Below are 12,241 nucleotides of genomic sequence, written 5' to 3'. Positions count from 1 at the left end.
CAAGCCCAGCAAAGACCATTCCTTGATATTTAACAGACTGGAACTTGGCACTTACTTGCAAAGTGGCCTTTTGTCCATCTCCACATGTACCCAGAATCTCTTCCTGCGTGCCAATCAGCTCATCAATAGAATCTTTATGGCGGATAATGTCTACAGAGAAAGCCTGCACAGCAAGAAAACCTGATTAATCTCGCAGGTAATCAGAATTTAACGTGTAGGGAAATGCAGTCTAGAAAAAACTCATTCTATTAACACTACAATCCGTTTAGGAACCGTTCTCTAATGCTGGTCCTGAACGTCTGACGCTGAAGAAAGGCTATGCAATATGACAATACCAGATTTATTGGAAATGAGTAAAAAGAGACATTGTTTCACAGATTCCCATGCACAGCAATATGGGAACAGTAGTCATACCTTCTGCACCTGGAGCTGAGCTGTAGTCTGATCCTGCTCCAGACAGACTGGACCGAGGGCCAACAGTTTTCTCCTGGTCTCAGCCACCCAGGCTAACTCAGCGTCAGCAGCTTGCTCGTACTGGCAGGAAAGGAGCAAAGACGAAGGAGGACAATGAAGCACACACATTGCAGACACAATGAACAGTGAATTAAAACTAGAAACTCCCCAGACATTAAAGGGGTTTTGCCATCACATACAATGGGGGCATATCGCTATGATATGCCCCCATTGTCCGATAGGTGCGGGTCCCACCTCTGGGACCCGCTCCGTTCTCCTTGTAGGTGCGGGTCCCAGAGGTGGGACCCGCACCTATCAGACAATGGGGGCATATCTTAGCGATGTGATGGGAATATCCCTTTAAGGATATAGAGAGGCTGTTCACCTTTCATTTACTGGCTTCTCTAGGCCCACATACGACTTTTACGTGGCACATTGTTGCACTAGTTATGCACTAAGTGTTTTCCAAATGTGTGCCGAAATCAGATCTTTCTGATCTCCAGCAGCAAGGTTTATTCAACAGGTCTGACTAGACTGACCTAAAGGCTTGAGCTGTGTTACTCAAAAAAGGAGTCAAGTAGATGCCAACATACTGAAGTTAAATAAAAAGCCCCTTTAACGTCAGACACTGACGAGCGAGTTGAATGCAGGAAACTCGCAGCGTGTCAGTGAGAGGTCCAGTTCTGACCTCCCCTCCTCTGACAAGGTTGCACAGAGCTATACAGATTTATAATGCTGTGTCACCCTTACAGCGGACAGCATTATGTCAGTGTAATTAAATAGATTCCAGGACTCACAGGGTCACACAGCATTATATATCATTATAAGGGCTCATGCACACAGCCATAAGTGTTCTGGGGTCTGCAAATCACACAAAACATGGATCCCGGCCGAGGGCATGCCACAATTTATTTTTTAACTTCTGTAGAAATGTCCTATCCTTGTCTGAAAAACGGGCAAGAGTAGGACATGTTCTATTTCTTTTGCGGAGCCGCAGAACGGACTTACAGATACAGACAGCACACAGTGTGTTGTCTGCATCTTTTGCGGCCCCACTAAAAAGGAGACTTTTGTATTACTTACCAGTAAAGTCTCTTTCTCGCTCTTCCTTGGGGGACACAGGAAACCATGGGTATAGCTCTGCTCCCTAGGAGGCGTGACACTAAGTGAAAGCTGTAAGCCCCTCCTCCATCAGCTATACCCTTCAGCCTGGAGAAGAGACTGCCAGTTGCGTGTCCAAGTAGTGAAAGATAACCACCAACCGGAAAAAAGAACCGTCAAGCCCCAACGGGGGCAACCAAGCCGGAACCACAACTGTAAACCCAAATGAAGGGCGGGTGCTGTGTCCCCCAAGGAAGAGCGAGAAAGAGACTTTACTGGTAAGTAATACAAAAGTCTCCTTTTCTCGCCCATATTCCTTGGGGGACACAGGAAACCATGGGACGTTCCAGAGCAGTCCCAGAAGGGAGGGACCAGAACAAACTAGACCAACACCGGAGGCATCAATCAACTGCCGCCTGCAACACCAGACGGCCTAAAGCAGCGTCAGCCGACGCATGAGTATGCACCCTGTAGAACTTGGTGAAGGTGTGCAAGGAGGACCAAGTGGCCGCCTTGCAAATCTGCTCCGTAGAAGCCCGATTTCTCTGAGCCCAGGAAGCCCCGACCGCTCTAGTGGAATGAGCGGTAACACCGAGGGGCGGAACCTTGCCCTTGGCGAGATAAGCCTCAGTAACAGCCATCTTGACAAAACGGGCGATAGCAACTTTGGATGCCGCCAACCCTCTGCGCGACCCCTCCGGAACCACAAAGAGCGAGTCAGTACGCCTGAAAGAGCTGGTTACCTCCAGGTAAACCTTGAGCGCCCTGACAACGTCCAGGCGATGAAGTTCCCTCTCCCTAGGGTGGGAAGGGGAAGGACACAAAGAGGGGAGAACGATGTCCTCGTTCAGATGAAAGGCGGAGACCACCTTAGGAAGGAAGGAAGGGACCGGACGAAGAACTACCTTGTCCTGGTGGAACACTAGGAAAGGTTCCAGACAGGAGAGTGCAGCCAATTCGGACACCCTCCGAAGAGAGGTGACGGCTACAAGGAAAATAACCTTGCAGGACAGAAGTCGCAAGGAAACCGTCCGCAGAGGCTCGAAAGGAGAAGCCTGGAGCGCTGAGAGAACCAGGTTCAGGTCCCAGGGCGGTACCGGAGGCCGGTACGGGGGAACCGCGTGAGCCACGCCCTGAAGGAAGGTCTTGACAGGACCAAGGGGGGCCAGTGGGCGCTGAAACAAAATGGACAGCGCAGACACCTGACCCTTCAAAGAACTAAGACCCAGACCTTGGGCAAGTCCGCTCTGCAGGAAGGACAAAACGGTGGGGAGAGAAAAGCGGAGCGGAGGAATCCCCAGATCGGCACAGAACCCCAAATAGGTCCTCCAGGTCCTATAATAGATCCTAGAAGAGGACGGCTTACGGGCGCGGATCATGGTGCGGACGACGTCCGCAGAAAAACCCCTACGTGTCAGGACGGTGGTCTCAACAACCACGCCGTCAAACGTAGGGACCTTAAACGCGGGTGGAAGATCGGTCCCTGAGAGAGAAGATCTTCCCTGGCGGGCAGCGGCCAGGGCGCGTCTGCCAGGAGCAGCATGAGGTCGGCATACCAAGACCGGCGGGGCCAGTCCGGAGCGACCAGAATTACCGAGACGCCTTCCGCCGCGATCTTCCGAAGGACCTTGGGCAGGAGTGGGATGGGAGGGAATATGTATGGACGCGCGAAGCCTCGCCAGGGAAGAACGAGGGCGTCGGCTCCGCAAGCTCCCGGATCCCTGGCCCTGGACAGATAGGCGGGGACCTTGTGATTGAACTTGGAGGCCATGAGGTCCACGTCCGGTATGCCCCAACGAAGGCAAATGGCCTCGAATACCTCCGGGTGAAGAGACCACTCGCCGGGGTCGACAGTGGTGCGACTGAGGAAGTCCGCCGCCCAATTGTCCACCCCTGGAATAAAAATTGCCGATAGGGCCGGGACGTGGGCTTCCGCCCAACGGAGAATGCTGGAGACCTCCCTCATTGCAGCAGCGCTGCGAGTGCCCCCCTGGTGGTTTATGTACGCCACAGCCGTGGCGTTGTCCGATTGTACACGAACTGGATGACCCTTCAACAGATGAGTCCAGTGTCGTAGAGACAAAAGGGCCGCTCTCAGCTCCAGGACATTGATCGAGAGTTTGGACTCCAACGGAGACCAAATGCCCTGGACGGATCGGGGAGGAAACACGCCTCCCCAGCCCAAGAGACTGGCATCGGTTGTAACCACCAACCAGTTGAGTGGCAGAAAAGACCTGCCCAGAAGAGGGGACTGTAACCACCAGCGGAGAGATGACCTCACCGGAGGCGATAGATGGAAGGGATGATCCAGAGACTGCGGCGATTTGTCCCAGGAGGAGAGGATCGCCCGTTGGAGAGGGCGGGAGTGAAACTGCGCAAACGGGATCGCCTCGAAGCAGGCAACCATCTGCCCCAAGACCCGCATGCAGAAGCGGAAGGACGGTCGACGGTGGAGAAGGAGACCCCGAACCGCCCCACGGAGGATCAGACGTTTTTCCGAGGGAAGACGTACTTCCGCCGCTCCCGTGTCTAAAAGCATTCCCAGGAAGACCAGTTGTCTGGAGGGGGGAAGGGAGGACTTGGGGAAGTTGATGACCCAACCGAACCTCGTCAGAGTCTCTAGAGTGAGATCCACGCTGGCAACCGCTTGAGAAAGGGACGGAGCCTTGATGAGGATATCGTCCAAGTACGGTAGCAGAAAAACACCCCTGGAACGGAGTAAGGCCAAAACCGGGGCCAGGACCTTGGTGAACACCCGGGGGGCTGTTGCCAGCCCAAAGGGAAGGGCGACAAACTGGAAGTGGAGGTCCCCCACGGCGAATCGGAGGAAGCGATGGTGACACCGGGCTACCGGAACATGTAGGTAGGCATCCTGTATATCGATGGAAGACATGAAATCTCCCTGCTCCAGGGAAGCCACCGCGGAACGGAGGGACTCCATCCGAAACCGTCGAAGGAGGAGAAAACGGTTGAGCTTTTTGAGGTCCAAAATGGGCCGCATGGAACCTCCCTTCTTGGGAACTACAAAGAGGTTCGAGTAGAACCCTTGGAACCTTTCCTCTAGAGGAACGGGGGTAATCACCCCCCTGTCCAGTAAGGCTTGAACGGCCGCGGAGAACGCAACCGCGCGTTTCGGGTCCCGTGGCGGGCGGGAGCGAAAGAACCGATCTGGAGGGAAGGATGCAAATTCGATTTTGTATCCGGAGCACACAATTTCGAGGGCCCAGGCGTCGGAGACGTGAGCCAACCAGACGTCCCTGAAAAGGAGGAGCCGGCCCCCCACCCGGGTGGGTGGGGGCGCGCCTTCAGGCAGAGGATTGCTTTGCTGCGGGTGTGCGGGCAGCCTGCGGCTTGCGCCAGGAGGGCTGCGCCCGAAAAAACGGCTTCCTATGTTTGTCCTGGGGAGGAGCCGAAGCGGCAGCTGTGGTGGGAGCCCCAAAGGCCCTGCGGGAGGACCGAAAACGAGACGCACCAGGGCGTCCGCGGGGGGCGCCCCTGGCTTGGGGTTGAGGAAGATGGGTGCTTTTACCACCCGTGGCCTCCGAAATAAGTTCGTCTAGGCGGACCCCGAAAAGGCGGGAACCCGCAAACGGTAGCCCCGCCAAGGAACGTTTGGAGGCAGCGTCCGCTTTCCAAACCTTCAGCCAGAGCTCCCTCCTGACGGAAACTGCCAGGGCGGAGGAGCGTGCAATAAGGGCTCCCGCATCAAGGGAGGCCTCACAAACAAAATTCCCGGCCCGAACAATAAGCTGGGCCAAGGAACGCAGGTCCTGGATAGGGACGTCCGAGTCCAACTCCTGTTCCAGCTGCGCACCCCAAGCAGAAATTGCTTTCCCTGCCCAAGCAGAGGCAAAAACCGGTCTGAGAGCAGAACCGGAGGCAGCAAAAATGCCCTTAGAAAGGGTCTCCATGCGACGGTCCTCCGCTGACTGAAGAGAGGACCCGTCGGGAACAGGGATGGCCGTGTTCTTTGACAGCCGGGCCACAGGGGGGTCCACCTTGGGTGGGGAAGACCATGTGGCCACGACATCTGCTGGAAAAGGATAGCAAATGTCCAGCTTCTTGGGGTTGACAAAACGGGCGTCCGGGCGAGCCCAAGCCTTAGACACCACAGAGGAGAAATCAGAGTGGATTGGAAAGACTTTTGAGACCTGCCTGGGTCTGATAAATGAGACGCTAGCTGCGTCCGAGCTAGGGGGATCATCCTGCACCTTAAAGGTGTCACGAATATCAGAGATGAGTTGACCCATCGCTGAGGCTAGCTTGGACGGCAGGGCCGAGTCCATTTCCAAATCTGAAACCGCCAATTCACCTTCAGAGAGCGAATCCTTTGGAGAGGAGAGGCTCGTCTGGGTGCGCACGCGTGGCGGGGAGAGGGAGGCATCCGAGGAGGAGGCTCGCTCTACTCTAATACGCTTCTGAGAGTGCCTAGCTCGGGAGGGGTCACTAAAAGAGAGTGAACCCGCTGCAGCGGCAGAAGCGGTGGACCCGGAGGGCGCGACAGTAAGAGTGGCGTCCTGCGGGGTAGGCGGCCTGTCTATTAGGCGGCCCACGACATGAGTGAGGCTTTCCACGGCCTGGGACAGGGATCTAGCCCAGTCAGGCGGGTCAGAGGCAGCAGGGAGCGACACAGCGGGCGACTGAGGCTGCGGTGGAGCCCGGCATGCAGTACAGTGCGGATCAGACTGCCCCCGGGGAAAGGGTTCCCTACAAGCAGTACAGGCATGGTACCAAGGCTTGGCGGCTGCAGAAGGGTCTGACATGGTGGAACAAAGATGTTGCACTTAAAGTACTGTGGCACGGAGGGGGTTAAAAGTCCTACCAGACCCGGATGATGCAAGCGGCAGCGGTAAGGGAAACAGACTGAGGAGGCTGTGGAGGAGAGGCAGCAGCACCGGCTTCGGATCGCACTGCAGAGAGGATTCCACGCAGCACTGTGCGATGAACCCGGAAGTAGCGGAGCGCATGTAGGAAGCTCCGCCCCCTCTCTGCCGCTCCGAAGCAGAGCCGCGCGCGCGCGGCAAAATGATTTTAACCCCCAAGGATCATGAAGTGCCGGCCTGAAATGGCGCCGTTCACGCCAAGAAAGCGGCCCCCTCCGCGCCTGGATGTGGCAGACGGCTTGCTTTTTTCCTGCAGCCGTCCCCTGAAGGTAGCGTCCCTGCCAAGGACCTGCCCAGATAAACTCCCCTGCCCGATAACGGTCCCGATATATGCCCGGGGGGGGGGGGGGGGGGGGGAGGGGTGGCGCACGATGTAGCAGTGGCCATGTAGTAACAGTGGCCATGGGAGCCCAGGAGGCCTGTAGCAGCGGTGGGAGGGAGGAAGGGGAGGCTGGAGCAGCCTGTCTCACCATACGCTGTCTTCACCCTCAATCCATCCAGCGGGGTCGCCCCTTCAGCTCCTGGCACCGCAGTGGCAGGAAGCCGGGGGAGGGACTTGGCGTGCGGGCGACCCTGAGCTGGCGGGACGCAGGGGAGCGAGGCTGCCCTGGTCCACCTTGTCTTCTGTGGGGGAGGCGGCAGTGCGGAATTACCGGCACTGGCGCAACTCAACCCCGGGAGAAACAGAGGGGTCTAATGCGCCTCTGTTGTCCCTGTAAGTAGAAAAAACCGAATTAAAAACAACAAATACGCAAAAATAAAAAATCATAGGAAAACAACCCTGCATAAGCAGGGGGTGTCTTGCCTCCTTGGACACTAAGCAAAAACTGGCAGTCTCTTCTCCAGGCTGAAGGGTATAGCTGATGGAGGAGGGGCTTACAGCTTTCACTTAGTGTCACGCCTCCTAGGGAGCAGAGCTATACCCATGGTTTCCTGTGTCCCCCAAGGAATATGGGCGAGAAATGAATGGGTCCGCATCCGATCCGCAAAAATTCGGATGCGGACAGAAACTACGCCTGCATGCATGAGCCCTAATGCACTGCATTCCAGTCACAGGAGTGTAGGTCCGAACAAGACCTTGCACTGACACATGCTGAACTCGCTCATGTGTGTCTGGCCTAAGGAAGACTCTCTCCACTGCTGACACCTCTGATTATGCAAATACTTGTATCCCCCATTAATTCACTATTCTGAGGCATTTATTAAAAGAACTCCGTGTTGTTCCTCTGTTATTCCCCCTGAATACTGATGACTGAACTGACAACTGGGTATTCAGCCTAGTCAAACCACTGTCCCTACACAGTCTGATACTATTAGCATTGACTGGACGGTGTGTAGGGAGCCATCACCAACTACTAACATCCAGTTGGCAATTTATTCATTGAACTCTAGGTGAAATCATAGAGTAGAAAACAGATGCTCCGGAATTGCCATATAATGAGGAACTCACGTCATGAGTGCTGACCGGTCATGTTTAATTAGGTTTTCCAGGATCCAGCTTGAATTTACCACTCGAAAAGCCAGCCGCATTATGCTCCTTTTATGAATTTTATGCTCCCACCAGTATCATGTCTTTTCCAGCCCGAGCTATGGACAGGATAGCTTGGATAAAGTCAGAACTATTTCTCTCACTGGTGCATGCGCAAACTCCTGAGTCCACTTCATCAATGCAAGCGCCAGAGAGGAGAATAGTTCTGGCCCCGTCCACAGAAGAAGTGATGTTCCGTCCATAGCCAGAACCAGGCTGGAAACCTGGTAAAGGACCTGATGTTGGATCTTCAGAAGATGAGCATCATGTGACGGGTTCCCAAGTGGCCAATGCATGCAACTTCAGGACGGTATGTATATTACAAACTTTCTTTTTGCAGGTAATTTGTGTGTAATTAAGGCAGATTTGCGGGGGCCTGCTGGGTTCCAGAAAACCCCTTTAATATGTCGCTCACACACAGTGAATGCTGCTGCCATCTCTCTGACTGAACTAGTTAAATCAATTCCTCACAAATCGACAAACACAAATGAGGAGGCAACAAGGACGACTACCAAACAAAGTACAGGAAACAGAATACAAGCTGCTCTAAAGCACATGTCCCATGAAGACAGAACACATTTACAGACACTAAAATGTGCAGAAGCCTGCAGAAATAGCAAAAGAAAAAGCAATTACAGAAGAAGCAACAAGTCCAACACTAGGCGAATCTCCTCTGGGCTGAAGTAAAGGAAGCAGAAGCACCAGGCGCTTCCTAACTGAATCCATTATTTAGGAATCACTAGGAACTGACTGCAGAACTTTAACATAAGAAGCACGACTTAATGTATGACTGGCGGATCACATAGAAGGGGTTTAATTAATGGGGCATTCCCATCGCAGACACTATGGCTTAAATATTTCTGGAACCTCCACTTATAGAGGTCCTCAGACCCTCGTTCTACCAAGGGAGGTGGCAACCTTGCTCAGGTCTCACTCCAACTCCCTCAAGAAAACTTCTAAATTAAAATCCTCCCCAGTTTCAAAATCTCACCTGTCCATGAAAACATTCTGACATAGGTGTATGGCTCACAACAAGAGCGAGCTCTGGTGCACTGATGCAAGCGGCACACCTGTATCAGCTGTATGTTCTCAGCTGCGAAAGGTAAGGCCTCATGCACACAACTGTATACGTTTTGCGTATACGCAAAATATGGATACCGTCCGTGTTGAATCTGCATTTTTTGCGGACCCATTGACTACAACGGGTCTGTGGACTGCATTTTGAGGACAAGTATAGGACATATTCTATCTTTTTATGGAATGGAAATACGTGTGTGGAAAGCACGTGGATCATCCATATGTCAGTTTCGCAAAGTGAACATGTCCGCAAAATGTGCACCATGGACCCAATGATATTATGCTGATGGCACGTGAAACACATCCGAATTTTGCAGATTTGCCATTTGCTGACCGCAAAAGGGATACAGTAATGTGCACGAGGCGTTTAGGCTGTGTACACATCTGTGTTGGAGGCTCCATTAGATTCTGAAAAAAACGTTGGACAAAACAGTGCAGCATGCAGCGCTATTTTGTCTAGTAAAATGACAGACACCATAATGTAAATCTGACAAATAATGGGGGTCTTTTGGGCACCATAACAGACCAGTTTTATTTTTTTGCTTCCATAGCATTTTTCTGCTCTAATGATGGAGCAGAAGAACAATATGCCTGACACAAAAGTGAACAAAGCCTAAACTAGAGTGCTTTAAAGAGTTGTGAAGTGGAGTAATACTGATGACCTATCCTCAGGATAAGACAACATGCACACGACCGTATGTGTTTTGCGGTCCACAGAAAAAAAAAAAAAAAAAAAAGGATCCATTTTTTTTCAGCGGATCCATTGTAACAATGCCTAAAACGGACAAGAATAGGACATGTTATATTTTTTTTGCGGGGCTATGGAACGGACATGTGGATGGCACACGGTGTGCTGTCCACATTTTTTGCGGACCCATTGAAATGAATGGGCCTGCATCCTATCCGCAAAAAAACAAACAAGAAAAAAACGGAACAGACACGGAAATAAACAACGTTCGTGTGCATGTAGCCTAAGTCATCTGATTGGCAATGGTCCATCTCTGGTACCTCCACCGATCAGCTGTTTAAATAGGTTGGGCGACAGCATAAGTAGTTCTTTCTCTTCAACGTTTACTTGCGAGCTGTCTCCTTTGCAGTGGTGGCACAGTGGAATTACAAGTGTTCTGTCCCATTCAGGAGGGGAGGCTGTAATTGCACTGCAGCACCGCTACAAAGATGCTGCAGGTAAACTTTGAAGAGGAAGCAGAGCTTGCATGAATGCCGCAACCCCTTCAAACCGCTAATCAGTGGGGGTGCCAGGAATCGGAACCCTGCCAATCTGATATCGATGACCAATCCTCAGGATAGGTCATCAATATTATTCCAATGCACAATCCCTTTAATTCACTTACAGCAAACTAAGATCTTGAAAATGGTAAGGAGTCATGTAAGCAACATTACAAAAGTTGCATAAAACTGGAAAAGCTTGTTGAAGCCGATACATTTTCCCATCGGGACAACTTCTAACCATATGCCCCATCTGGGCATAGCGATGGCACAGAGTGGGGTCTCCTGCTCAGGACTTCCCATCTTGTAGCCGGGGAGCAGAATTGCTGCAAAGAGCAACTTGAGTTAAGGAGGACACATTGAACAGTGTTATAGGGTCACCTTCTGTCTTCAAAAGACACCATGTATCACTGAATTCTCTATAAACTTAGATCAGTTGCTGTCAAAGGAGCTGCCGCACTTGAGAGTGGAAGTGTCCTAGTTAGAAAACTCCTTTAAAGCAGGATACAGAGAACAAAATGGAGCATAATTGCTAAGTGCAGTATTTCTGCAAGACTTACACAATATAAATGTATGCTAAGGGGCTTATAAAAGGTTTTCTAGTATTTCTAAATTTTAGAAAAACAAAGCAGAACACACTTTTATTACATGCACACATTTACCATGAAATCTCCTTACCTGCTGTGATCTTTGAATTGCAGCATCTATCTGATCAACCCTGTGTCCAATAGTAGCACTGATTGATCTATATTGCTCATTGGCATCCGAGACGAGCTTGTCTAGACCCTCGCGGGCTCTCCAAGGCACAAGTTCCAGCAGGGCACTGCCCACCTCGTTAATGGTATCAAGGACTATGCGGTACTCCATGGCTTCCTTCTTTAATTCCTGCAAAAACCAAAACTATATCACGGCCCTGTATATCAGCATATGGTTTATGGGGAAAAATAAGTGAAACAGAAGGAACATCTCTGTAGTAACAAATGGCATCTGTTCAACTGTACCACAGTTTACTTACTCCTACCTTTTGTCTCTGTTGGAATTGTGGAATCTGATCTCCTGCAGGTGACTGGCCACTTGATCGAGCAAGTTCTTCTTCAACCCTTCCTAGCCAGCTGGTCAATTCATCATGGGTAGTCTGGAATTTGCTGGCTAGTTGTAAGGCCTGCTCCAATGTTCTGAGAGCCTTCCCACTGGATGCTGTGATCTCGGTGTACCGTGTCTTGATGCCATCCAGCTTCTCCTGGATCAGCAGGACCTCCTCACCTATAGAATCATTACGGACCATAAAAATTAAAACAGTAGTAACAAATCGCCGACAGCACATGCCTATAAATCACCCTCTGAAGACAGTACCTGTTGTCTGCTTCAACAGAGCTTGTCCGTTTTTAACAGCTTGATCCACATTTTTCTTTCTACTGGTTATTTCTTCACTTAGGGCCTTGGTAAATGGGAAAGCACAATCAGAGCAGAAAAAAAACAAGAGATGCATGTAGTGGCAGCAGTCCTGCCAAAAACCGTGCAGGCACACAGAGCCACTGATTGAATAGAAAACATTATATAAAAAAAACGATGCCCAAATGTAAAGTCTCAGCTACACGTAACAATTCTAACGAGTATAGAATCCTACAAAGCAAGCATGTACATGCAGGGCCCCAGCCACTGCAATGCCACAAAAAACGAGATTTTTGTATAACTTACCAGTAAAATCTCTTTCTCGCTCTTTCCTTGGGGGACACAGAAGACCTTGGGTATAGCTCATCTCCCTAGGAGGCGTGACACTAAGTGAAGACTGTTAAGCCCCTCCTCCACAGCTATACCCTCAGCCTGGAGAGAGAGACTGCCAGTTGCGTGTCCAAGTAGTGAGAAAAGGCAAAGTCCAAAAAGTGGAACCAACAAGCCAACTACCCAAAGGGTAAAACAAACTCGGAAACAGTCAGAGAAGAACAAAGAATGGGTGGGTGCTGTGTCCCCC

General features: G+C 51.4%; 1 protein-coding gene across 22 annotated transcripts in view; it reads right to left on the bottom strand.

Moving 5' to 3' along the window:
- Nucleotides 1-12,241, bottom strand: part of MACF1 (microtubule actin crosslinking factor 1) — a 284,153-nt gene that overhangs the window by 38,472 nt on the left and 233,440 nt on the right. For 21 of the 22 annotated variants that reach the window (XM_040424601.1, XM_040424619.1, XM_040424622.1 and 18 more), the window contains 5 exons: nt 11,623-11,707; nt 11,291-11,532; nt 10,948-11,154; nt 415-534; nt 56-163 (listed from right to left, as the gene is read on the bottom strand). In XM_040424601.1, the coding sequence (XP_040280535.1) occupies nt 56-163; nt 415-534; nt 10,948-11,154; nt 11,291-11,532; nt 11,623-11,707 (762 nt within the window). The remainder of the gene's footprint in view (nt 1-55; nt 164-414; nt 535-10,947; nt 11,155-11,290; nt 11,533-11,622; nt 11,708-12,241) is intronic. The other variant, XM_040424613.1, reaches the window with a different exon arrangement.

The sequence above is a fragment of the Bufo bufo genome, chromosome 3, assembly GCF_905171765.1.
Source record: "Bufo bufo chromosome 3, aBufBuf1.1, whole genome shotgun sequence".
NCBI classification, from domain to species: domain Eukaryota; kingdom Metazoa; phylum Chordata; class Amphibia; order Anura; family Bufonidae; genus Bufo; species Bufo bufo.
Note: the sequence above shows the minus strand (reverse complement) of the source record. Positions and strands in the feature narration are given on the sequence as shown.